General features: G+C 59.3%; 1 protein-coding gene across 2 annotated transcripts; it reads right to left on the bottom strand.

Annotated features, from left to right (window-relative positions):
• Nucleotides 1-336: 336 nt before the first annotated feature.
• Nucleotides 337-12,537, bottom strand: LOC129214088 (tyrosine-protein phosphatase non-receptor type substrate 1-like). Of its 2 annotated transcripts, none has more exons than XM_054845205.1 (9): nt 12,378-12,537; nt 12,053-12,146; nt 4,971-5,321; nt 4,389-4,703; nt 3,905-4,255; nt 3,548-3,646; nt 3,081-3,102; nt 2,634-2,673; nt 337-1,936 (listed from the first exon to the last, which is right to left on the bottom strand). In XM_054845205.1, exons 1-9 carry the CDS (start codon nt 12,444-12,446, stop codon nt 1,658-1,660), a joined length of 1,620 nt encoding a protein of 539 aa, XP_054701180.1. In that variant the 5' UTR covers nt 12,447-12,537; the 3' UTR covers nt 337-1,657. The 2 variants fall into 2 exon arrangements, with proteins under 2 accessions (XP_054701180.1, XP_054701181.1); XM_054845206.1 differs by having other exon boundaries at nt 337-1,909; nt 12,378-12,536.
• Nucleotides 12,538-26,375: the final 13,838 nt, after the last annotated feature.

Genomic DNA, 26,375 nt, shown 5'->3' with positions numbered 1-26,375 from the left:
GGTCACTGCAGAGCACTGCTGTGCTCAGCTCACCCACAGCACAGGCTGCAGCTAGCACCCAGCCTGCCTGCACCCCAGTTTGGGCACCCCAGCTCACCTCCCATGGAAGGGGGCACCTAAAGATGCAGGAGGGCTGCATGGGGAGAGCTGGCCAGACTCCAAAAGGACCATCACCATAGCCAGCCTCCTGCTGCCATATTCCTCTCTCCCTCTGCAGCACACAGCAGGGCTGTGCAGGATGAGGCCCCCCTCCCATTGCAGGGCATGCTGACCCCCATCATGCACCCCCAGGACAGATGATGAGGTGACCACCCTGACCACTGGGACACGCTGATGTGCAGGAGCAGCACAGGACTCTTCACTTTTATTATAAAAATATCTTGCAAGCAAAAAGAAAAAAAAAAAGTCTGTACAGGCAGTCACATCATTCTCAAAGCATCACCAGGCCCCCCAGCAGCCCCCCACCAGCAGCCGTGGGGGGCCAGCCCCATGCATGCCCACTGCTGCAAGGCCACCCGGGTGCTGCAGGAGCCAACACAGGATGGTGGCCCCATGCAGTGTCCCAGGGAGGGGGCACATGGAAGACGCTTGTCCCCAGGGGTGGGCTGGGGGAGGAGTGTGCCTGGCCCCCATGGCAGAGCTGGGTGGGGGGGTGGGGGTCGTGTAAGTCTCTTTTAAACCCTACGAGGTTTAGGGGTCTTTACTGAGGCCTCAGTCTTAATTTTGCACATCTTATTCTAGTGTTAAGTACACAGCAGTACACCCACGTACAACACAAAACATCAGGTTTTTAGCTCTAAAAATTAACAGTTACATGTCAAACAGTCAAAACATGTTACACGGTACCTGCAGGGAGCTCCCAGGAAGGGAGCCGGGCTGGCGGGGGCACCCACAGCCCGGCCAGCCCAGAGCTGCACGCTTTGTACAAGCCTGGGGCAGCGCTGGTGGGTCCCGGTGTGGGGCAAGGCTGTGCAGAGGAGGAGGAGGAGGAGGATGGTCGGTGCTGGGGAGCCATTACGGAGCCTCCCTGGGCAGCAGGATGGAGGAAAGCCCGCAGCAGGGGGGCCTCAGCTCGCCGGCCTTCCCAGCCTCATTGGCCTTGGTGCGAGACTGAGGTCCCGCAGAAGGGACACTTGGGAAGAGAGAGGTGGACGCTTAGGTCCTTTCTTTAAAGCCAGAGTTTGTTTTCCAGGTGCTGGTGGCAGAGACCCCCAGAAGGCAGCACGGGGGCTCCGGCCAGTCCCACTGGGCTGTGGGAAGCTGTGTGAGCCTGGCCAGGCAGCAGCATCCCCACGGGAGCTGGCGTGGAGGCGCTGTCCCATCCCCCCAGCCTGTCTGGAGCTTCCCGAGGAGCCGCTGCTCTGCTGGCTTCACGCACTTGCGGGCAAACCCGGTGGTCTGAGGCTGAGCAGCCCCCGTGGCTGCGGGGGATCCCAAAGGGATGGAGCCAGCAACCTCAGGACCAAGCTGCCTCCAAAAAACAGTTCTCTGGATGGGAGCTGACCCCCACAGTAACACAGGCTGCATTTCCACCCCAAAACACAGGTACCACAGCGCATCTTCACATCACACTCGGTGCTTCCAAGAAAATCCTCCCAGGGAGAAGCACAGTGGCTCCCCACGGGGCAGGGGGTCCTGGCAGCCGCTGCAGCCTTGCTTACTTCTTCGGGATCTGGACACTGGCGTACTCTGAGCCAGTCTCCTCAGGGTGCGGGGCCGGTCGCCTGGGTGCCTTGCTGAGGTGCACCATGTCCAGGTCGGCGTAGGTGAGGTTGTCGTCACTGGTGGGTGCCTGACTGGTCTGGATGCAGGCATACTCCGACTGCTGGTTCATCTCCATCCGGCGGATGGTCTTCTTCTCTCTGTCGAAGTTCAGGTCCGCGTAGGTCAGGTTGTTGGCGTCGGATTCCTGCACAAGACACCAAGGGTTCCTCCTCTGGGAGGAGGAGTGACGAGCCCTCTGATGCCCACCCCATGCACCAACTCAAAGCCCCCCACTGCAGCTTAACCTGGGACAGCTCGGTCTCTGCTTGTACGGGGGGAACGATGCCAGCAGCTGGCTGGGATTATTCCACAGCAATGCTTCACCCCGTGCTACGCTTTCAAATCACCAGCCACCACTGCCACTTGACAGGCTTCAGAGCCACCACCACGATTCAAGAGCCACCACTGCAACCGCCCTGTCACCCCATCCTGGTTAGGGACAGGCAGGGGCCAGCCTGCCCAGCGATGCCCACGCAGGAGCTGGCAGAGGCTGGGTGGGATGGACAGATTGCTGCTGATCACGACTTTGTTTGTAACTGCATCACCAAAAGCAAAAATAACTCCACAAATAGCCTGGCTGGCTATCGCACAGCTGGTTCTCCAGGCAACACAAACCCAGACTTTCTTGGGAAGAGGAGGAGGAGAGAGGGTGAAGGCAGAAAAGATGCTGGGAAGTGGCTACCCCATCCTGGAGCTTTTCCTCCCTCTCCTGCCACAGTGTGGAGACACTGAGATGTTTCGCAGGGGAACCACCACCCTCCACTGGAGGCACAGAGATGTTTCATGCAGGAACCACCACCCTCCACTCCTGCTTTTGGTGCCTCCCAGCTACTCTCCCTCCTCAAGTCCCGGGGGGCTGAGCAACGCACCTGGGTAGCGGCCTCACTGCTCTTCTCTGGCTCATGTAACCTGAAAGGGGGAACAAACCAAGTCAGATTGAGTGCCCTGTTGCCTCTTCCCTAGAGATGGAGCAGCTGGGGGGTTCAGATGCATAGCAAGGTCCTTGCAGCAGCCCTGCACAGGATGAGTCCTCACCAAGTGAGGATTTGCTCACATGCTGGTCCAGCTACATCTCTGCAGGCTGGGGACCCAGCTCCCACCCACTCGTTCAGCCTCAACAAAAGCCAAACGTTTTGAGTACGAGATCACTGTGGGGGCAAAACCACAACCAGGGAGATCGGCAGAGCCTGCGCTCCTGCCTTCCCTTTCACAACGAGCTTTTGGGGACCCAGACCCCAAGGGACTCCATTTGCAGGCTGGAGGTGTCCACCTCAGAGTGCCCACGGGTTACTCAGTGACTAGAGATCAGCACTTACCGAGCAGACGGCGAGCTTTTACCTGCCGGAAGAGAAATAGTTTAGGAAATAAATAGTTCAGGAAACAACGTAACCCCACCCCTGCTTCGCCAGGCACGCAAGCCCACATGCAGAGACTGCTGCAAGAGCAGATACACATCTTTTCCCAGAGGTGAGTGACTGCAATTTTCTGGAGTTTCACTCCATTTACTGCAGGACTGTTCCTGGCAAAAGGTGCAGGGGGTTGTCAGGTATTTTAGGTACAAGGAATAACGAGCACGTTTGACCCTGCTCCTGGCAGGCACTGGCACCAGGCAGAGCTTCCCCTGCAGCCTGTAAACAACCTGGAGAGCTCTACTCCATCCTCCCCTTTGGGCAGGAGCTGCAGCCACACAGCCGTGAATTCGGCGTCCAAGCACTGACACTCCAGAGAGAGGGAGAAGGGGGTCAGGAGCAGCTGCTTCCCTGCGCACATCTGGTTTCCTTACCCTTGCTCTGCTTTGCCCGGATGAGGTAAAGAATTGCAGACACCAGCAGCACCAACACGGTGCAGACCACTCCCACCACGCTATAGATGAGCAAGTTGCCTGAAACACGAATGAAAAAGGTCACTGCAGGCCTGAAAACACTGGTACCAAGTCCCTACAGCCTTACAGATGGGATTGGTCTGGTGATGCCTGAAGCACTGAGGATGACAGCTCAGTACCTGCCAGCATCACATACCCCCAAACCCCCCAACATGCAGATTTTGTGTCCGTGAACCAGATTCTGGTGGGAGCTTTCTCAAGGGGGTGATGCCCCACAGCCTTCCCAGCAGGGACCACATCCCAGCAGCTCTCACACACCGTTATCAGACTGGGACCGGTCGCTCAGCCCCTCCCTGGCCGGGGCGACGATCCGCAGGGTGGTTTTCCTGTCATCGGGGGCCTGGGCATCGTGCACCACCCGGCAGGTCAACACGGACCCGTTCTTCTCCTCCGTTGCTTGGACCTCCAGCTGGCTCCTCAGCTCAAACAAGCCCGAGGGGGGCTCCTCTGGCCGGGAGATGTTTTCCTCCTTCATCTGCGTCCCATTCTCCAGCCAGGTGACGGTCACGTTTCCTGGGTAAAACCCTTTCACGTGGCAGGTGAAGCTCACGGTCTTGTTCACCTCCACAGGGCTCGGCGGGTCAGGGAGCAGGCGGATGCTGGGGGAGACTGGGAAGAGAGGCAGCGCCTGCTAACAGGGTCCCCCAGCTCCCCTGCCCGCAGGGTGCCCCGTCCCCGCCCCAGGACCCCCAGCCCCACGGGAACCGGACACCCCAGGCACCGGTCCCCACCCAGCCCTCACCTCGCAGGGCTTGCCCGAGCTGGTACGTCCCCCTCAGCGGGGCCGTCAGCACGGGGTGCTTCACCTCGCAGACCAGCCGTGAGCGGACATCGTCCTTCTGCAGCGTCACCGTCACGGTGCTGGCCATGTTGTAGGAGGAATTTGTCCGCCCAAGGGTGATCTGGGGCTGCTGAGCTGAGATCTGGGCCTCGTCCTTCAGCCATTTCACATCAATGTCCTTGGGGAAGAACCCTCCAGCTGTGCAGGTGAAAGGCACTGACTGCCCTGGCTTCTCTCTGTGGCCGGGCCCAGACACGACCGGGTGGGTGGGTTTGGCTGCGGGGAGAAGCGTGGGGCCGTCAGACCAGGCTCTGCCCCCCCATGCGCGGCCCCGGGGTTGCAGGGAGCGAGGGGTCCCGGGATGGCCCAGATGTGCCTGGGGATGGCCCACAGGACCCTCCCCTGGGACCGGCCCCCGAGCCCCCTCCCTGTCCCCACTTGCCCAGACCAGAGCCCACCGGGCTGGGATGGGCTGGGCTGTGCCGGGGACTGCGCCCAGCAGGGCTGGTTCCCAGCGGGAGCTGCTCTGGGAGCCCCACTCACCACGTACAGACACCACCGTGCCCTTTCCACGCAGATACGGCTCATCACCATCCAGAGATCTGCGGAACTTCACGCAGTAATAGGTGCCAGCATCCTCGGGTCGAACATCCCTGATGTGGATGGTGAAGTCCGTGTTGGACCCATTCACTGCCCTCGTCACGCGGGGGAAGTTGCCCGTCTGGTCATAGATGGTCTCGTTCCCAGTGCCCCAGCCCTTCAGCCACTTCACGGGGCCAGGGATGGAATTGGTTTTGGTGGTGCAGTTCAGGGTGAGCATCTGTCCCGCTGTCACCACCACGTTGTCCTGGGGCTGCTCCAGCGTGAAGTCCTGAACCGCCTGGGCACCCGCACCTGGGGAAAAAACAGCCCGAGTCTCAAGTGGCGCCGCACACCCAGCCCAGCTCCCCGCCCGCGGGCCAGGCTGACCACACAGCTCTGGGCAGGCTGTTAGTGGGGACCATGGGCGACAGGGCTGTGCCAGCGCCAAGAGCAGCGATGGTTACTGCCTGCAGGTCTCAGCAGCAGAGCTGGCTGGAGCTTTGCTAGATGACCGCGTGCCGTGCTCTGTACAGCTAGTACGTCGAGCAAATCCCAGCTGCCCATGCCTGCTGGCACGCCGTGCTGCCTCCCATGGCCGCTTGGCTTTGTCAGTCAGGAGGAAACAAGGGCACAAAATACAAGGGATTCCAAAAGGCAGGCTCCCCTTGCAAATACAGATCCAATATCACTTTTTCTGCACTGAATCTGTCCCATTTACTGCACTGAATCTAAGCCCGGATTCATTCCGGTGGATCCCAGCCATTAGCTGAAGCTGGTGCCAGTCAGGCAAACGCCACTCCTGCTGGTCACCGATAGAGAACAGTCCCTTCGAAGCATCTCAATAGCGAGGCTCCCTAATCCAGCCAACAGCGTTGCACCTCGCCGCACAAACAGAAAGCCACCATCCCAAGTAACCCCCGCCCACGTACCCATGGGTGCCAATGCACCTTCCTGCACGTACGGTCAGGCGGGGAGAAACTCCTGAGGCCTCCAGGAAAACCGCAGAGGCTCCGCTCTCCCTGCAGGCAGGCAATAACAAAATCCACCTCAGGATTTTGCAGAGCTGGCAGGGTACAGGGGTCCGAGCTCACTGCTGTGCAGGTGTAACGCACCAGGAGCCAACCAGCTCAGCCCCACCGGAACCAGCAATGCTGCTGCTCCCCGCTCCCTAAAATCAGCTGCAGCAGCAGAGCTCAGCACCCAGAAGCCTACACGGCTCCTCGAGGGGTTAATTTTGGCAATACTCGCCATGCCAATATAGTTACCGTGACCGAATTGAATGAGATTTCAATACAGGTCACAGCTTAAAGGAACATTTTTAAACAATGCGAGTGAGGTGAGAGAACCACTGAAATCCACCTGCTGAGAACAGGGGCCAGGCACTGCTGACTGCTGCAGTCCTGGAGCTGGGAAGGGGCATGCACAACTGGTGTCACGGACCGTCACGTTTGAGCAGGTAACTCCTGCTGAAGCTGAGTGGCTTTGGGAGCGCATGGACCAGCATCCTGTGGGGTGGGAGCTACAGCAGCACAGCCAGCTCTTCAACCTTGGTGGTTGGTGGGCTGCAGCTGCACCCCACATCTCTTGCACCAGAAAAACCCAGGGTGGCAACTCCTGCAAAGGCTGCCCTTGGTACCCCCACAGCCCCCTGCCATAACCATCCCCAGGATGGGACAAAATCCTTGGCTGGATGCTCCCAGGAGGACCCGCTGTAGGACAAGCTGCTCTGACCCTTCCTGGCCTCTGGCTTCCACAGAGACTGGAAAGGATTTTTGGCAGCTGTTAATCCCTCCTGACTTCCAGTAGTATTTGATGTACCCACAGATGTTCTCACTGTCTGTGCAATTACTCGATCTCGATGGTCAGAGTTACCAAGAACACAGTTTCACCAGACTCCCCAAGTTAAAGGCTTTTTGCCCAGGGCATTAGTCCACTGCATCTCCAGCCCAGGCTGATGCTCACAGCCGAAACTTTCAGCCCCTGGTGTTTCCCTTCAAAGCCACGTCAAGGCTAACACAGTAGCGGCACTTGATACTGAGACAAGTTTGTCCCAGAAGACAAGCACAAAAGGACAGAAACCTGGTTTGTGTCACGTCCAAGTGCATCATCCAGGCTGAGCCTCAGTCTTCTGCCTGAGCAGCAGCAGTCTGAGCTTCTGCAAAGTGAGCCCGTGTTTCTCGGGTGACACCCAAATCCGGGGGAGCAGCCCTGGAGCAGAACCCCTGCCCTCAGCGGGGGCTGATGCACCCTATGTGCAGAGCATAGCAGTCACATGGGGCATGCAGAGCCAGCTCCGCTGCTGTGCTATCTTCTGAGCTTCTCCATCGCCTGCTGCCCTCAGACCTTTCGCAAGAAGCGGTTGAGAAACGCACAGGAAGTTTGAAAGCACAGAAGCATCATCCATCTCTCACTGAGCCCCCACACTGGGACGTGACACAGGCAGGGGACCGGGCTGCTCTGGGCACACGGACCAGCACCCCTAACCACCCACCGCACAGACCCACTAGCCCCTTCGCACACCCAGGGTGACAACATTGCTAATTGCTCGCTCCACCAAGTTGGTCAAACGAGGCCTGCGCTGTCTCACCGCTCGTTAGTGGGTGGCACTGCAACGCAGCAAGGGCCGTGGGAAGCGGACGGCCAGGCACTAGGTCCCCTCCCCAGCACAGAGGCTCTGCACCCCATGATGAACATGTTGCTCACTGCTCCCCTCTGCAATCCTGCATAAGAATTCTACAGGGTGGTGACCCCCCCACATCCCCTCAAGGGTCCCCTGCGCTGGGGAGGGCCGCCCTGCTCAGAAGGGCCAGCACCGCCCCGCACAGCGAGCCCAGCCCAGCCTGCAGCAAGCCCAGCACTTCTTCATCCTCCCTCTCTCCATCTGTCCATCTCCCTGCAAGGTACACATTGTGCCGGAGGGGAGAGAGCTGGGGGAAATACCTGTTTAGGTGTTCCAGAGTTGACCCCAACACCAGAGCGTGGTCAGGGTGAGCGGCACAGGCATTGCTCAACCCCAAAGCACATTTGTTGGTTGCAGCAACAGGATCTCAGAGCAGCATTCGCAAAAGCGCCGTGCAGTTAAACTGACCATGGCTGGGTGCAGCCGTGCCCGGTGCACAGCGGGGGCTGTAGCTCGCTGCCACCTCAACACAACTCTCCTGCCTTCCTGGGGTCACAGGGATTTACCTTGCAGGCAGCAGGGCTGCCTCTCCAAGAGCCCACGTTTGCAGCCGGGCTGCGGATGGTCTGCACGCATCTCTCGCTGCTGAGCCCACATCACCTCCTTGCCAGTCAGCAGCGTGCGAGCACCCTGCCTGCTCCCTGCGCCCAGGGATTTGCGGGCAGCGTGTGCGCTGTTGTCCAGCGATAGGCTGCTGGGGGTGCTGCTGCAGCAGGGCCGCTGAAACACGGGGCTTTTCTGACGGTGCTGCTGCTCCCAGAGCGGCCCCGAGAGCAGCCAGGGAGCAAAGGGCTTCACGCTGCCCACGGTGCCGCCTGCCAGGAGGCTCCACTGGCAGCTCTCACTCTCCCGGTCATTGCGGAAAACATTGTGTGGCTCTAGGTAGCCTCTCAGATAGGACTAAGTTGTGGCTTTTGGGTATTTTTCCATTGTTCTGTTGTGAGCCACCATCTACTTTAGAGACTTTCACACACAGCTCTGATCGGTGCTCCTCAGATCACCCCGTCCAGGGTTTGCAGGAGATCTATTATACACGATATGCCACATTAACATCATGCCGCCTTAACAAGGCCTGCTCACACCTCCCAGCACGAGTCCCTGTCAGACCACCCAACTTCTCCACCTGCCTACCCTGCACCCAACAGCCCTACGCCAGGACCAACCTGACCCACCATGTGCTCAGAAACGCCTTCAAACTCCAGCAGCAGCGCTCAGAGCGATGCCCCACCCCCCTGCGATGGGAAAACACAAAGGGGAAGTTGAGACAAAACCCCAGAATATGCAAGTTAGAAAATGCAAAGTTTCCACTGCAGCTCCTTTCCTCCCTTCCCCCTGAATGCAGCTTCTCCTTGCACCCAGCAGAAGATCTATCTCCTCCTTCCCCTTTCTGGGTGCTCACCCTGAGGACTGGTAGGACCAGCAGCCTGGCCAAACCCCCTCCCAGCAGATATTTGCCAGCAATGTGTGAGCGCTGTATGCCCACGACATGCTTGTGCACCAGAAGCAGGATGCGGGGGGGGTCTTCATGCTGCAAATGGGCAGGACACACCACAATTTCTAACTGCAAGCACTGTTTCAATGCAAGCCTGCTTCCCACCACCACACTCCCAGTGCCACCCCACGACACTATTTTCTTTGACTTCAAACCACCTGGAGTCAATCCTTTGGCCCCCAAGATCAAGGGGAATTTAGGTGCTCTGACCCTGTAATCTGCTCTATCCTACACTCCAGAATTAGCAAAGGGTTTTAGAGCCCTGAAAATCATCACCTGACAGTTCCCACGTAGGTGGGAGCACCCTCGCAATGTAGATCCAGAGCACTTCCAGCCCGGAGAAGAGGCACGAGCACAGGCGTCGTGCTGCGCCTGGTCTGGCAGAGCCTCCCTCCTGTTATTCAGTTTAATTTGAGAGCAAAATAATCTCTAGCTCTCTCGCTGTGGTGCAAGTTTTTCCATCTTGGTGACACATTTTTTTCTGTATTCCACCTTTTGAAGTATTTGATACCGAACAGATTGCAAGAGACCGGGGTTTAATTCAGGAGAGGCTGCTTGGATGCTTCCTGATAAAAATAGATATTTTTTATTTTTTTTTTTCTACTGAAGGAGCCGGGTAAGGAGCTCTGGGATGGCTGCATGCTCCAGAAGCAACATGCAGCTGGTCACTGGCATCCAGAGCCCCACAGTTACTTGCTGAAGGAACAGGTTGATGGGCAAGAGAAGCCCCAAAATAATCCTGCTGGAATTTCACCTGCAGCAGGGCTGCCCACAGGGGAAACTAACAGGTGCTGTCTATAAAAAGGGCCTGGAATCTGCAGCTTGGGGGAAGACAAGAAGAGAGACCTGGGGATAGCCGTCGAGCACCATGCAGATCCCAGAGCAGCTTGGGGACGGTTATAGTAAAGGCTATATTTTACATACGTGACATCAGAGGATGCCTCGGATCACACACAGCCACAGAATTTGCGAGCTTCCCTCCTACAGCATTAGCAGAAATACAGCTTGAAAGCCAAAGCCCCACAACCAAACAGATCTCCTCTTTAGAGGAGGCTCCGGGAAGCGCAGCTGAAATGCTCTGTCAAGAAACGCCTGCACAAAAGGGTTCTGCACGGAGCAGATTTTGCAACAGGGCTTTGCAAACTGGCTTCCCAACATCTCACTCCTCTTTGCACTACAGGAAGATCTCCTGCAGGACCTTCCCTTTCCCCTTTGCTTCTGCAGAAGTGCTGTCAGAGCAGCAGGAGCCTGGGCCAGCTCTTCCAGAGTTCAGGCTTAGTTTGAGCCATAGCCCAGGACAATTCACCGCAAGAGGGTTCTCTCACCTCGTGGAGACAGGGGAGAAGGAAAAAAAAAAAAAAAAAAAAAAAAAAAAAAGAGAGAGATCTGCATGCTTGCACCTGCAATCAGGGACATAAATCGCCTCCCAACCCAGGGCTTTCTACCCCAGGATGGTTCTTTTCCTATGGCTGGCTTGGAAAAATGGGGGTCTTACTCCAAGGCCATGTTTAATTAAACTCAAGAGCTTTTCTTGAGCCATTCTTTCATGGCAGGAAATCGCAGCGGTTCACTGAGAAGCTGCACTTGCCGCCAAAGCCTTCTCGGCTTTCAGCAGCCAGGAGTTTTCAGCTTGGGGCCAACACTTCTCAGTTGTGATCAAGCAACTCAAAGCAAGGAGTGTTGTGCTGAAAGCATTTGCTTTCTGCTCAAGTTTGCGCTCAACTCTCTGCCCAAGTAAAGCTTCAACAGTAAATACTTCTGATGGGCCTGGAAGAGTGCAGCCTTCCCTTCATGCAGGATGACGTTTCACCCATGTGGGAGCTTGGGCTGGGTATTTGCAGTGGGATCCAGCTAGAAGGAGTGAAATTTGGACAGACCAGGCGAAAAGCTCAGCAGCAAGATGCCCTTGAATGTGCACTGCTATTGCCCTAGGAGGTGTGCACAAAAAGCCCCGTCCCTCCCCAGAGGCACAGGCAGCAAGGGGCAGGAAGGAAAGCAATTCCTCAGCAATATCACCCAAGATGAAGAGCACTGAAACGAAACATCCTAGAAAGGAAACATCCTTGAAAGCAGCAGCCGCCACAGGGCTGGTGGGGTCAGAAACTTCTCACTGCTAGCAAGGGAAGGGAAACAGCCAGGGAGCAGTGCACGCTCCGATCATCCCTTCTCATGCTGCATCCCAGAGCTTTTATAAAGGACTGGCAGAGCCACAAGCTCTGGGGAGGGCTGAGGCACCCAGGGGGGCAGCAGCAGGAGCCCGAGGTGACCCAGGGCTTGCAGCAGGGCTGGGTGGCGCAAGGCGCCTGGGAGGATGGCGCAGTCCTACTGCTTTAGTGCTCAACAGTTGGACAGAGCAGCAAGAACTGTGGGGGTAAAGCAGGGGGGGTAACAAGAAAAACAAGTTCCCGGCGGAAGAGACAGGCGGCCCTCACCAGAGCCTCGTCTCTTGCCCACTCCACCACCCTCCCCATCTCCGGGAAGCCTCCGAGTGGGAATTCCGGCTGCTTGCAGAGATTTGCCTCTCACATAGCTGGCAGGGGGTGCTAGCAAATGGGTGGAAACAGCATGCCTCTTCATGTCCCTGCCTAATTCCCTTGTCTTGCTGGAAAAGGGAATGTCTGCCTTGAAGTTTGCTTCTAGAGGAGCAGCCGAACGAGGGCCCTGCAGGAGCACCCCCCGTCCCCGCTCCCCTCTGCCATCACCGCACTCTAGGTCATCTCATAGAAAGGTCAAACCAAACGTGCGCAGCGAGACAGCATCATGTCGCGTACGGGAGGTGTGCGGCGGAGGGGCAGCAGAGAGAAGAGACAAGGACGGAAAAGCAGAAAACACAGCAGAAGGACAGGGCGGCAGGTCGGAGCCGTGGCTTACCTGGCCAGCCGCGCAGGGAGAGCAGCACCAGGCAGGTCAGCGGCCAGGCGGCACGGCCGGGGCCGCGGGGAAGCAGCTCCATCGTCGACTGTTTCTGGGAAGCAGAGATTAGAGTGGCTTCAGAGCGCGGCTCCGGCTTTAGGCTTTGCCTTTTTTTTTTTTTTTTTTTTTTTTAAAAAAGCAGAATTGCGGCTGGAGAAGGAAATCGCTCTTCGCAACCCCAAAATGAGGAAGGAGAGCTGGGCTCCCGCCTCCCCCCACCCCACCCCCGGCCGCGGGGAGCACAGACACGCGCACGGCCCCGCCGCCGCCCGTGGGCGCTGACCTGGCCGGGCCCGGGCTCCGCCACCGGGCGCTGACGGGGCCGCCGCAGCGGGGCCCCGGGCGGGCGCATGCCCCGGTGCCGAGCGGAGCCGCGCCTGCCTCCCCGCCGCCGCGCCGCCGCCGTTGCCTTGGCACCGGGGCGGGATGGGGCCGGCCCCGGCTCGGAGACCCCCCCCACCGCGTCCAACCCACCCACCCCCCCTCCCCGCGGCTCCGAGCAGCCCCGGTTTAAGGCCGCTTCCCCGGCGGCAGAGGCGAAGCCAGCACCGCCCGGTCCGGAGCAAACTTGCTTTTGGCAAGGTCACCCCGGCGTGCCCGGTGTGCTGCTGCCCGCTGCTGCCTTAAGGTGGGCTGGGGGAGACCCCCGGGCACGGCTGCCAGGAGCCCACGAGTCGAAGCGGTGCCCGGTTCCCCCGGGGCAGGCAGGAAGCACCCACTGCAGACAGGACACGGGGCAGAGGAAGCAGCTGGCGCAGAGGAAGGATGGTTCAGTGGCCCCAGGGCTGCGAGGAGAGTGGCGAGGGTCCCCCCGCTTGCCACAGGCTTCCTGCGCCAGGGCCAGCACGGCCACAGCATGCAGCCCAGCATCCCTGCGCTGGAATTGGGATACCAGGGAGCACACAGCCTTGGGGGTCCTGAAAATGCAGGGTGTTTTGTGCCACCCAAGGGACCATGCAAGGCCAGCAGCCAAGACAGGAGAGCCCATGGCAGAGGCATTTTGGAGGTGCCACGTGGACAGGCCAGCTCGGGTCAGAGGAAGGAGAGGACTCTGGAGCAGCACAGTTGGAGGGCAGATGGGGAGGGAGAGGAGGCACCTGCACCCCTCTCTGCAGGGGGTCCTGGAGACACACCCTGGGAGCACGGGGGCATCCCTCAGCAGGACAGGCTTAGCAGGAGCCTGCAGCAAGGAGGGGTGAGGGTCTGAGGATGAGACAGCTACAACAGGAGACAGGGCTGAGGGAGGGCATCTGGACATGAGCGTCCTTGGGATGCCTGTCCCTGCACCACCTTGCTTCTCCCTGACAAAAATCCCTCCCGGGGAGGCACAAGGACATGTCCCCCACTGTCTGTGCCTGCTGGAGCTTCTTCCACCACCTGTGGGCACTTCAGCAAGACCAGGACAGGGACCAGCTTGTTGCCCCCCACCCATGGGGCACAGTCACATGCAGCCAGACATGATGCTGGGAGCTCACAGCAGGAGCTCCAGCAGGTCAGGAAGCCACCCTGCCTTCCCCTGTGGCCACCCAGAAATGGGGTAGATGCTCTGCAGACCAGGGCTGAGCCAAGGCTCCCAACACACCCAGGTAGTACCCACGACGCACAGCATCCCAGATCACACCCAACTGCTCTCCCATGCTGGGCCAGGCCCCAAATGCAGCACTGGGTGCCACGCTGGGGGACTGGCTGCTGGCTCCCTCCTCCCTCCCCAGGCAGCCGCTGGGGCTGTCAGCTTTATTTAGAGCTTCGCACAAACAAACAGCAAAGATATCCGAAGTGACTTGGCACCATCAATCCGCGCACGGCGTCAGCCTGCGCACGTTCCCATCCTCACCAGCCTCCCCCTCGGCCCCAGCTACGCCCATGTGTTGCATCCAGCCTTAATTTAGCTCACTGTGCTGCTGGGAGCCAGGACCGGCCTCCCCAGGCATCTGCACTGCACCTCCCTCTGGGACCCCTCCCCAGGCAGCTGGAGGCTGCACTCGAGTACTGCGGCCACTGCTACTCCTACTGTAAAATAATTTGTGGCCAGCTCTGCTCCTGGGGAGCCTGGTGCAGCCATTGTTTTTATTTCCCCTTTGCACAGCTGGCGAGGGCGTGAGCAGGCAGCAGGGACCCAGAGGAGCAGTTGGGTTTGGCCTTTGGCACGTGTGGTGTGGCATGGAAATAAATAATCACTTTGCATAGGGATGGGACACGGGATTAGCAGTGGTTTGTGGAAACCTTGCAACTACACCGCAATGGGCAGCGCATCTCACCTAGCCCGAGTCTGGGAACAGGCAAGCGGGTGCCCGCCAAGAGGGAAGGTGCTGGGGATGCGCTGCAGCTGTTCACAGCTGCTTTCCTGGTTATTTTTAAATGGAAGCACAGTTCCTGGAGGCCTGGCTGACTTCAGCCTGTCGGGGCTGTTCTCCCGCTCAGCGTTGAAGGTTCAGACAACCTGTTTCAAGGCGATTACAAAGTATAGACAGCCTGTACGTAAGCAGCCGCCGTGGAGCGCTTGGGAAGGAAAGTTAAAGCTTAAAAAAAGCTCTGCAAGAGAAGGTACCGCAGCAGAGCAGATGGTGCAGCGTGAGCTTCCCAGCAAGAGCTGCTATTGCTCCCCATTAGGAAGCATATGGGCAGGCTCAGCTGCCTCCCCTCCTGCCCACGGCCCTTCCACTCAGCATCACAGGGGCCTGCTCAAACACGGGGGGTTTGGAGGATGCACCCCAGGAGGCCAGCCCCTGCCCCGCAGGCTGGCAGTGAACCTGGGAGAGAGGAGCGCTCCGCTCCTTCACATGCCCGAGACAGAGCGAGAGCGCAGCATTTTGGGAGGCACACCACCACCATTAGCAGCTTCCTTCTGCACCACCCACAGCGAGCAAGAGGCTGCTGCGCCGTTTGGCAGGGCGGGCAGCGCTGCCAGACTCCCTGTGCTGCCAGCGGGCAGCCGGGCTGCGCTTGCTCTTGCAGCCTCTTCATACTTCAGCTCAAAACCACTGCTCCTGCAGGGATGATTTTGGAGCCCGGGTCCCCCCAGCCCCAGGAGCCATGCAGCAGCCAGCATGGGGGGGTGGCAGAGCAGCATTTCAGGAGAGCTTTTCAAGAATAAGTTGATTTTCACAGCTCTGAGGTACAGCTAGGAACTTGTATAACACTGCCAGCACCCTTTCGGGGAAGGCACGTGCTCCAGGCAGTGTGGGCTGGGCTCACCCACCCCCGCAGGGCTCTGGTCCCCTTCCCAGGGTGAAGGCTCCATCCAGAGCTCACTGCTCCCAGCAGTAATCTGGGGCCCAATGTGCTTTTGCATTTCCCCATTTTCAGCTGGGAAGCTCTGCATGGGCAGCAGCACCAGCTGCGCACGGACCCTTCCCCACACAGAGCAGCAACGCTCTGGCACGTGGGGCAGCAGCAGCACCCCATCTCTGGGAGGGGCCCAAAAAGACCCTCTTGTCTGAGCCTGGCAGCATCCAAGGGGGCAATTACAGCCTCACCAGGGCTATCCCACCTGAAAGTCTTGCAGCACTGGTTTTGCCCAGACTGCTTTTTCATCCCCTAATTAGCAGCCTGACTGATCCCCTCCCAGCACTGACAGCCCACAGGGACAGCAGTGGCTCCATCTGCTGCAAGGGGATTCACCAGTGATGGGGTTGGGAAAGGCTTCAGTTCCTGCCCTGCAGTACCAAACCTGGGCCTGTTAATGAGCCACATTTCACTAACGATGGAGGTGACTGTGGTTTTCCCTGCCTGGAACTTTCTCCCTCGGGATCCCTGCCTCTCAGCCCCAGACCAGCATGGCACAGCACAATGGGAAGGTTACCTATGGCCTGACTGACCAGCCATGTCACAGTGGCTGTGCTGGAGAGCTCGTGGGCTTGGTTCAGCCTCAAAACCCAAAGCAGCAAGGAAAGCTTAGAGATCAACATAGGAAAAACACCAATACTTTGGACATCAGCCTAGAAAACACCCTAAAACCAGCATCCAGCAGCACTGGCTTGGGGCCATGGGTGCAGAACCATGCCCAAGCACTAGTGAGCAGCAAGCACCCATAGGAGTCCTCCACGACAAACCCAAATAATGCATCGCACGCCCCCGCTGGGGCACTCAGGGTTGCAGGCACTCGCTGCCCTGGGGAGGTTCAGAGCCACCCAGTGGCCCAGGCCCAGCACCCCAAGAGATGCTGCTTTCACAGCTCACCACAACAAAACAAGGTGTGCAACCACATCAGAGAGCCGAGCCCAGCCTCAGCACCCACGTGAGGTCTGCTCTGGTGTGCAGAAGCCAGCGAACACCACACGCACGGGGCTGGGCACACTCACGCCATCTGTCCTCCATCTCCAGAGCCAAATTTCAAGACCCCTCCAGCCTAGGGGCCAGGTGGACGTGCCCTACAGCCCTCCTGCCTCTCCCCACCACCCCTCAGGCTTCAGTGTCAACACCCTCAACAGGGCTTTTAGCTGGAAGGAAAAAAACCAACACAAATGTCTTCTAAAGTAGGTAGCACCAATTACACTGCTGATATTTAGGGCTTCCAGCACAACAAATGGAGCTTCAGCTTCATTAGGTACCATGCCAATTTAATCCAAGACATCCAGTACAGAAGGAACTTAAATTAGTTTATCTGATGTTAACTCGTAACAAGCAACATGTTAACTCGAGAATGGAAAGAAGTGACCTGCAGCCTGCTTGCAAGGAGCAGCACACAGGGCAGCTGAGCCAGACCATGACCCAGGGAAGGGACAAAGGCACCCACAGCAGGAGCACCCAGCCCTGCAGACACTGATTTAAGAAACAGAGGCGTGTATCATACCTGTCTGCTCACCACATCCTCCTGCTGCAGCACCCACCACCAGGAACACCTCGCAGCTGGAGAGGGGGGCACCCAGCCACTCCCTTATGTGGGAGACGCCCTGGGGGGGTAATGAGCTGCAGGAGCTTCGTTAAGGCTGTGATTGCCAGAAGAAAGGCCAGGGGGGGCTGTGGAGGCTGCTGGAGCTTTGGGGGGGGCGGGGGGGGGGAGGGGAAGGTGTGTGTGCATGCTCATGGGAACTGTCTGTAATTGCTTTGGCCAAGCTTTTATTGCGTGATTTAGGGCTGAGCTGAGATGTCTCCTGTCCTCGGCTGAGCTCTCGGGCCCCAGCGGTGCAGATGGTGCTGGGGTCAAGCAGGGAGGAAGTGCTCCCCAGCGCGGGGGATTTACCGAGGAGCCCACCTCTGCGCGTGCGGGACGGACCCACCGCCTGTTACCGCAGCCTCCTTGGGGAGCCAGGTTCCTAATCGCAGCCCACTTAATTTTAGTGGCCCTTGAGTGCTCTGCCGGGATCAGCTGGTCCCCTCCAAGTCCATAAATTGACTCTCAGGAAGGACAAAGGAGGGACTCCGGCACTGCCTGCCTGGCACTTGCCTTTCCCCGGGCACAGCGCTGCTCCGGGTGCCTTTGTGGCAGTCACGCACCATTGCCCTGGGCTTTGGCAGCGGCGGCAGAGCCCGGCTGGCGTCGGACCGTCCCACCGCTGTCCACCGAGCAAAACGAGAAGCATGTGGGCTGCAGTGGGGGCCATATCCTCACCGCGGCTCACCCGTGCCAGGGCCATGCAATGCTCGTGGGCTGCTCCCTGGCTGCTCCCGCTCGGCAGCAGCACCCCGCAGGGCGCTGCAAACTGGGTAACTCAGCCAGGCTTCCTTAACACAGCCCTGCACGCTTCTGACTGGGGGAATTCCTCCTGGCTGTGTCAGAGCAGGAAAGGTGGTTTATATCCTGTGCCTGGCCTGGAAGTAGCCCTGGCTGACCCGAAGGCGATGGGCAGAGGGACAGGGGTTTAGGGTGAAACTGCTGACAGGCTGGGAAAACCTGGCTGCGGGGGGCGGCTCAGAAGGACGGGATGTGGCAGGGCTGGCGCTTGCTGCCTGGTTAGCTGCCGTGAGCACTCGGAGGGCTGTGATGACCTTTGTTCGCAGGCAGGATCCTGCCCTTTGCTCTGGAGGAGGATTTGCTCACTGGCCGTTCGTTGGTGCAGCAGCTGAGCAAAGCCGAAGCGGTCCCACACTGCAGCCTCCTGGGTCTGCAGCACGTGCAGGGATGGGGACCGGGGCGTGAGGCAGCTCCCACCCAGGGCAGTTCACTGGGGGGACAGAGTGGCCCCAATCCTGCACCCCTAGTGCCAGTGGTTGCAAAGCTCGGGGGCTGTGGGGGATATCCGCGCTGGCTGGGGGGCACGGCTAGGGCTTGCCCCAGCTCTTGTGGGCCCCAGAGCCGCAGGCAGCCCCCATGCTGCGGTGGCCGCTGAGAGGTGCCTGCTTCGGGACTCTTCCCCACCCCAGGCTGGACATGGAAGGGATGCTCAGTCCCAGGAGCAGCAGCGCTGTGGAAGAGAAAGCGGTGGGAAGGGAAGGGCAGGCAGGGGCAGCCAGGGAGCTCCAGCCATGCAGGGGACATTTCGGAGCTGGGCGTTAATCATTGATGGGCTCCTAGGAGCTGTTTGAGCTGAAGCCTCCATCCCCACTCTGGAGGGGGATGCTTTGCACTGTGCTGGCCTGCGGGGATGTGGCGGTGGTGCGGTACCCAGATTCCCATGATGCACAGGCAGCTCCCCACAGCCAAATTTCTGTACTGAGGGCTAAAGGGAAGCCTTGTTGCACTGATGCCAGGCAAATTTACTTCACCCGCTTGAGCCCCTGCAGCACTGGCTCTCCCCAATGGGCCAGGTCCCTGCCAGAGCTGCTGATGGTTCCCCGTGTCGGACGCGGCCCATCCTCCTCCAGCTGCCCCCTGCTCTTAGCTTGGGGGCTGCCAGTGCCGTGCCTGTGCCCAGATCAGTTGGGAACTGTGCGGGACAGCCTGGAGGCTGAGGACTCCTGGGGTGCCGCAGGCGGGTGGACAGGGTGCAAGCTGCGGGGACGCACAAGGGACCAGCGGGTGCCTTTGAGCCTACAGCCCCGCGGGGTGACGCTGGAGAAGACTTTGGTCTCCCCTCGGCAGTACCGCTAGGGCCATGACGGGGTGAGGAGCCTGGCTGAGGGAGGAGCGATATCATCTCAGTTTTCTTCTGTCTTTTTTTTTTTTTCTGCATCCTCTCAAAGTTCTTTGTTGATTGCAAATTGTTATCATGAAAGCGCATCCAACGCTGAAATAGCAGATAATGCTCTGCGTGCTCCCAGGCACGGCTGCTGTATCTCATTGCAGGCTGGGCTGCCTGATAAGTCCCACAGCAGCTGCAGATGAAAATAAAAATGCTAACGCGGGGGGATTTGTCATGTTAAACTATCTCAGGCGATCACTTCCTGCTCGTCAGAGCTCTCGCTGGAGACACCGGGATGGCTGTGGGACTTTGAAGCCCAGGCTTGGTGCAGGGATTTGTGCTGTTGGACCTTGGTCAGCCAAGCACTTGCACCTTTGGAGCTGGGAAGATGCCACAGTGGAGGACTGAGGGGGGGTATGGGGTGTGGGAGACCCGGTACAACCCTGCATCACCCTTTACTGAGTGCTATTAACGAGGGTCACGAGAGATAACAGTGTGGCTGGCAGCGAGGGCTTTTCCTGAGGTTATTCGTGAAAGTGCCGTATGTAACGCATCATGGCAGAAATGGCAATTGCACAGCGTCTGGGATGTAGGGGGGATGCCCTCCCCCAAAACCGGCTGGACCCAGCCCTGGAGGGGGAGGGTCCTGCTGTCTTGACCAGCCCCCAGCACCACCAGGACCATCCCCAGCCCTGACACTGTGCTGTCCCCGTGGTGGCTGTCCCCATGCTGTCCCTGCAGCAGCCTCGCAGCTTGGGGCTGTTTGCTTTGGCCCCGTTGAGACCAGGCACATCCATGCTGCCTGGCCCAGCACTCCCAGCTCCGCAGGGACAGGGTCATGCTGGTCCTGCTGCTGGGAGCTTGAGGAAAATCCTTCTGCGTTGTGTTGTTTTGTCTTTTTTTTTTTTTTTTGAAGCTGAAGGGCAACAAAAAGCACAAGGATTAATTCCAGCTCTGCGAGTTTCACTATGCTCCTGGTGACTGCATCGGTCCCAAGGGTCTGGCCTGGCCCCGATAAGGAGCTGCAAATCAGAGCTGTGAAACGCTGCCATCCTACCGTGGAGCTCGGCCTCGAGGCTGGCGGGGCACGGCGTGGGGCCAGGCAGCTGGGCCAGGGGCCAGAGGACTGCCGGAGCTGTGGAGGGGGATCAGGGATTTAGAGGGTCTGTGGGATGTCTAACAGGTTTAGAAACTATTGCCTGGGATTATCTACCAGCAGTGGTGACCAGAGACGTCTGAGCTGAGACACACGTCGGCACCAGCTGATGTCTGCTAAGGGGAGGGTGCACGCATGTGGGAAGCCTGTTCTGCATATGCATGCATGTGCATGTGTTTGCATGTGTGTGCACACACGTGCATGCATGTGCAGCACCAACAGCTCTGGGATGGGGCTGTAGGTGTGAATGGGGCTGCTGACCCGGTGGTTCTGCTGGGTCTGAGCTGTGCACAGCCCCCGGCGGCTGCCACCCCCGTGCTGGGTCTCACAGCATGTTTTGCCACCAGTTCTCTCCCTCCAGGAGGGAACCTGGAGAACTGGTGGCAAAACATCTGCCCTGCGACTTGCACCATGGATGCTCCAGCCTTCATTGCGCTGCAGCCCTTTAACAGCAGCTCCTGACCGCCAGCATTAATGATATCCACCCAATTAGTTGCTGCGAGCTCTGCCTAGCCTGAAGGATTAGCGAACGAAATCATCATCCCAAGGCATAAGCAGTTAACACTGCTAATTAGTCATCGCGTGAATCCTAACCCAAACACTAACCCAGGCGCAGGCAGCTGGCCGTGGCAGTGCTGCGGGCAGGGGGCTGCTGCTGCCCGCTCAGCCAGGCCCTCCCTCGGCTCCCGGAGATGGGAGCTGTTTACAGAGAATTTGCCGGGCTCGGGGATACGTTATTTTTACACGTTGCCATAGTTACCGATACCATTATAAAATTAAGCCTGAACCTTGCGGAAGAAATGGATCTGTCAGAAGCAATTATTTCAGCGAGCGCGTTGTTGATCCTGCCGCGCTTCCCACCCCGCGGCCGGCAGCAAGGGGCCAAGCAAGCCAGGATGATGGAGCTCCCCACCGAAGGCTCTGCAGGGGCCGCATCCTGGTAACGGGCACGTCGCTGGGCCAAGGCGCCAGGCAGGCTGCCAGAGCACCGGGCTCGCCTGGCTGCACCATGCTGGGAGCCGCCGGCACCGGCACAGCCCCTCCGTGCTGGCAGCACCGTTGGGCACGTCCGGGGTGAACAAAAGCCCACTGAGAGCGCGCTTTCAGCCCGCTCCATGGCTCCCTCCTGCAGCGCCTGCTTTCCCCCTTCTCCTGCCTCTCTAAATATTTTTTCCTTTCCCTGCACTTCTCCTCAGAGGGACACTTGTGTCGGGCTCAGGGCGCTGCCAGCACCGGGGCTGCGGCCAAGTGCGGCTGAGCTTTAAGGTCGCTCCGTACCAGGAGGAGTGGGGATCCCTGAGGAACCCCGCAGCATCCTGCCCTTGCTGGCTGAAGGGGATGCCCTGCACTACCCACAGGAAGGGGAGCTCCCCAGAGGGTTTCCCCATCCTGAGAGGCAGCTCCCGGCTCTTTTCCCCAGATGAAACCCACCGGAGCATCCCTGGGAGCGTGTGTGGCTTGCTTGTGGCACAATGCACGTGTGGATGTCAGGGGACCAGGACCATTCCAATATGCCACCGTCATTTGATCCAACATGAGCAGCCCCAGGCATCCCCAGTGCAGGTAGGACACCCTCCTGCCCACCCTGAGACCCTCTCTCGGGTGCTGGCAGGACCAATTACGGCAGCTGGATCCGCTCTCCCCGTGCCGGCTCTGGAGGGCGATTGTCCCTGAGCAATGTCCTGTCAAACACCGAAAGCACAAACTGAGTCTTTCTTAAGCACTGGATGTTCCTGTTCATCCCACGGTCCTGGAAATCCCTCTTTAATCATTACCAGAGTCTTGGCCTCCACAACATCCTGCGGTGCAGAACTGCATGGGCCAAAGGAGTGTTGGGCGCAAAGGGTTTCCTTTCATCGATGGGTTTGAAATGCGTTTGACGCTTTCATTTTCACTGCCTGCCCCCTCTGCCCGCGATAGAAGAGATAAGGAATGGCTGGAGGGCAGCCCTGTGTCTGCCCCACGTCCCCTCAGCTCCAGGGATTTAATAAAAATGATTCCAAATCGGGCAGAGAGGTTCCCAGTAGTGATAGCTGCGATAGCACAACCTCCTATTAGACACCAGAGAATCCACACAGACAAGGAGCATCCTCCACACACCTCCACCTCTCTTCAGCTTAAAGCCCTGGACCTCAGCCCGGGGGTCCCGGTTCACTTCCCTGTGGCTGCAGGGCCAGGCTGCGGGGTGGGCACGGCCGGGCAGTGCTTGGGAGCCCACCTTCTCCCCGGGGGGGTCTCGCAGGGTGCCCCGGTGCCAGGCAGCGGTTGTCCCGTCACTCGGTTTTCACTCGGGCTGTGCTTGGGGGGCTGGAGAAATCTCTGCTGTGCTGGCGAGAGCCCTCACTACATCAGGAACCCGGGGGGAGGATGAGGCTGGCAGTGAGGCTGTGGCACCGAAACAGTTCCTATGACAACCCCAAATCCCAGACCTGTTTATCCCCTTTAATAAAAATCCACCACAACCATGAAACTGGGGAATAAGATTCAATAAGTAAGACGTGAAATAAATCAGGAACAGCGTAAAGCATGTCACAGTTTTACTTTGGCTTCGTTCCTTGCTTTCCAAGGAAAAAAGTGAGAAGTGGGGACCTGCGAAGGGGCGAGCTGGTGGAATTGGTGGGAGTGGAATTGGTCTGGCCGTGCAGCGTCCCAGGGCTTCTCCCTCCAGTTCCCTGGAGCCCCAGGAGCTCAGCTCGGGGCAGTCAGCAGGCACGGGAGAGACCCATGTGGCATTTCTTGGAGACATTCAAAGTGTCCTTGAGACCCTCTCACCCTTTCCAAACCCCTCAAAGGACCCCAGACATTCCTCCAGCTCCTCATGCTGCTCCCCGTCAGTGTCCTGGCACAGCATCCCCATGGCATCGCCTGGTCCCCAATGGCATCACAGGGTCCCCGTGGCATCATGGGGTCCACAGGGCGTCACTGGGTGCCTGTGGCATTGTGTGGTCTCTGTGGGGTCCCTGGGGCATCAGACGCTCTTGGACCCACGGCTGTTTGGCCACTGCTGATGTGCCTGTCTCTCCTTGGGGATGGGCTTGTGGCCATCACGCTCTCACGGTGGCAAGGACAGGGATGGGGACAGGGATGGGGCAGGCATGGGGACAGAGCAGGAGCACAAGGTCATTTTGGATAGAGAGCCACAAACCAGGGCCTTGGCTGGATGCTGCCCCATCAGCCACTGGAGGGGACAAGCTGGAGCAATGCTGGCTCCTGGCAGACGCGATACCCCCTGGGCATCCATCCCTGTGAGAGGCACTGCCAGTGTGGGGGGGCTCTGCTTCTTGCTGAGGAGCTGGAGCATCCCAGGGCAGGGCATGAGGCATTTATCTCCGTCTCTCCCCTTTTCTCCTTGTTCAGCCCTGGCTCCAGCACAAGCTCAGCTTTGTCCCGCTCCCCAGCAAGTGCTGCCAGCCCTCTCCTGTCCCCCAGGACACCAAGGAGACACCCACATCCCCCTACTTCAGCCAGCCCCATGCACTAGGTGAGACCATGCTCTTCCTCAGCGTTAATTAAATCATTGCTTCCCCCTTCCCTCGCTGCCAGGGCCAACCTCATCCATCAGTCATGCTCTCCAAACTAATTGCTCCTGTTATTCCGTGTTTTCCATTTGAGGCTTGTGCTCCCTGCTGGGTCTCGGCACAGCCCATGCCTCCCACGTTGGCTCCCCAGCACGGCATGGCATGACGCAGCATGGCACGGCACGGCACGGCATGGCACGGCATGGCACAGTACACGCCGCCGCCCCGGCAGGTCCTGCCAGCCCTCTCACCTTGGCACCTCCAGGTTTCCCACCTCCCGGGGCCAGGAGTGGAGCAGATGCTGGGGCAGCCCCTGAGCATCCCCTGGCTCTTCCCGGGGAAGCTCTTCCTGCTTTCTGCCTCTCCCCAGGGCAGGGGCCGCGCAGCCCAGCCCAGCCTCTCCCCAGCCCTTCGGCTTGGCTTTGCGATCCCATGAGGTCCCATCCCCACACACACCACGCAGAGGAAAAGCCCAGCTAAACCCCCCACACCACCCACACGCCGGGAGCTGCTCGCCGTGGCGGGGGCCGCTGCCAGGCCCATTTTCCAGGACATGCCACCGCGGCCTCACTCGCTCCGCTGCACCCTCGCCCCGGCATGGCACCGCTCCAGGGTGTCCATGCAGGGGGTCTGGCGCTGGGACACAGCCCAAACCCTGGCTGGAGCTGGTGTGTCCCCTCCCCGGCTGGGAGGCCGAGCCTCTCCCCACCACGCATACAGCCACTGCTTCTGCTCCGCGCGCTGACGCTGCCTTTGCTGGTCCCGGCTGCGGGCAGGAGGAGCCTGATGGGCACCGGCCCCAGCATCGCCCCGCGCCCACTGCGGCCATTGCAGCTCTTGACCCGGCACAAGCGCCTGCATTTCTCGCTCGAGCACCCAGCGGGCGACTCAGTGGGGCGTGACAGTCGACGGCACCAGGAAACCACTGCAGACGAGCAGTAAATTCCTGACCCCAGCGTCACCCGGCGCTCCCCCCTGAGCGAGGTGTTGCCCCCCGAGCGAGGCGCTCCCCGGCACGCTCCTACCTTGTGTCCACGCTCAGGCGCTTGTTTGTGCTTTCACTGCCGGCACACCCCGGGCTGGTGGCTTAAAGGATTTTCCTATAATAACCACCAAATCCCTCCCCTGGGCAGTAAGCCGCAGACCTGGGCCCTTTTCTAGGTGCAGAGTGCTCCACGGCGCTCTGCTCGCTCGCTGCTTTGCATATGCTTGTATCAAACTGGATTCCCCCCTCCTCAATCAGCGCAGTGCTTGAAAAGCCCTAAATCCCCTTGAATTTCATTTCCCCTTGTCTGCGAGGTCTATCCCCGGTTTCGGTCTCACCCACATATTTTACATACTCCTGTTCACAATCCTGACGTGAGGTTTCCACGAGCTTTGGTGTCCTCCCGGTGCAGAGGCTGGGCAACAGCCGCCGCCTTGACCGGCAACTGAGCCACTGCCACGTGCAGCTCTGGCTCCGCTCGGGACTCGGCACTGCCGGAGGCTTCACCCTGGCACCCCCGCACCACAGCCCCTCGCTTCCGCCGGCACTGGTGCAGAAGGGGCCAGGCTGGGAATGGGTGCTGGGGGGCGGCAGTGGTGGTGGCAAACTCCCCCCCCCCCCCCCCCCCCGTGCCCACAGGGTGCTGAGTGCCCCCGAGCTGTGCCTGAGAAAGAAATGACTCAAAACTGTCCCCAGGGCATGTCACCGGGAGCAGGGGACGCTTATTCAGTCGTGCAAATGAATTTCAGCAGTGGCTCTTCTCCCCCCATAACAATTCTCTGAGAGGATCTCCGCTGGCAGGCGAGGCTCCCCCGGGTACACACACGCTGCTTTTTCATGCTGTCTTGTTTCACTTCTCTTTTTTCATTTCACAGTGAAAAGTAGCTAAGTTGGAAACCCACAACTGCAGCAGCTTTCAAGGTTACAGGCAGCAGCGGCGGCAGAAACAGCAGGTTCCTCTGCCTGAAAAGCGAGTTTCGCCCTTAGCCCGTGCCCATAAAGGGGGTGTTTGCGTGTGGCGGCACACGGCGCGGTGGGAGCGCCTGCCGCCATGGGTGGGTGCATGTGCGCACATCGTGCCAGGGTGTGCCCGGGTGCTGCGGCGGTGCCCGGCGTGAAGCGTGCACCCCACGGCTTCCTGCTGCCGCCACGCTCCATCCTCGGCCGCCGGCCTGCTCCCCTCAGAGGTGGGCACTGAGCACGTGCGCGCACGGAGCAGATGCGTATGGAGCAGGTGATGTGCACGGAGCAGATGTGCACGGAGCAGATGTGCATAGAGAAGGAGATGTGCATGAAGCGGATGTGTATGGAGCAGGGGAAGTAGAGCAGGGGACGTGGAGCATGGGATGAGCATAGAGCAGGAGACTTGCACAGAGCAGGGGATGTGCATGGAGCAGACGTGCGTGGACTGGCTCTGGCTGGAACAGATGTGCGCAGATCAGGGGGACAGGGTGGAAGGGCAGGCAGGCTGCTGCCAGCTGACCCGATTTTAGCACAGCATCATGAACCCGTTCCCAAATACTGGCCCCTTCGGAAGGGCAGGGAAAGGCAGACAAGGGCTGATCCCATGAGCAAAGTGGCACCGAGGGCTGTTCCCGAGGGCTGTTCCCAAGAGCTGCCC

The sequence above is a fragment of the Grus americana genome, chromosome 17 (genome assembly GCF_028858705.1).
Source record: "Grus americana isolate bGruAme1 chromosome 17, bGruAme1.mat, whole genome shotgun sequence".
In the NCBI taxonomy this organism is placed as follows: domain Eukaryota; kingdom Metazoa; phylum Chordata; class Aves; order Gruiformes; family Gruidae; genus Grus; species Grus americana.
This window is presented reverse-complemented; position numbering and strand designations above follow the sequence as displayed.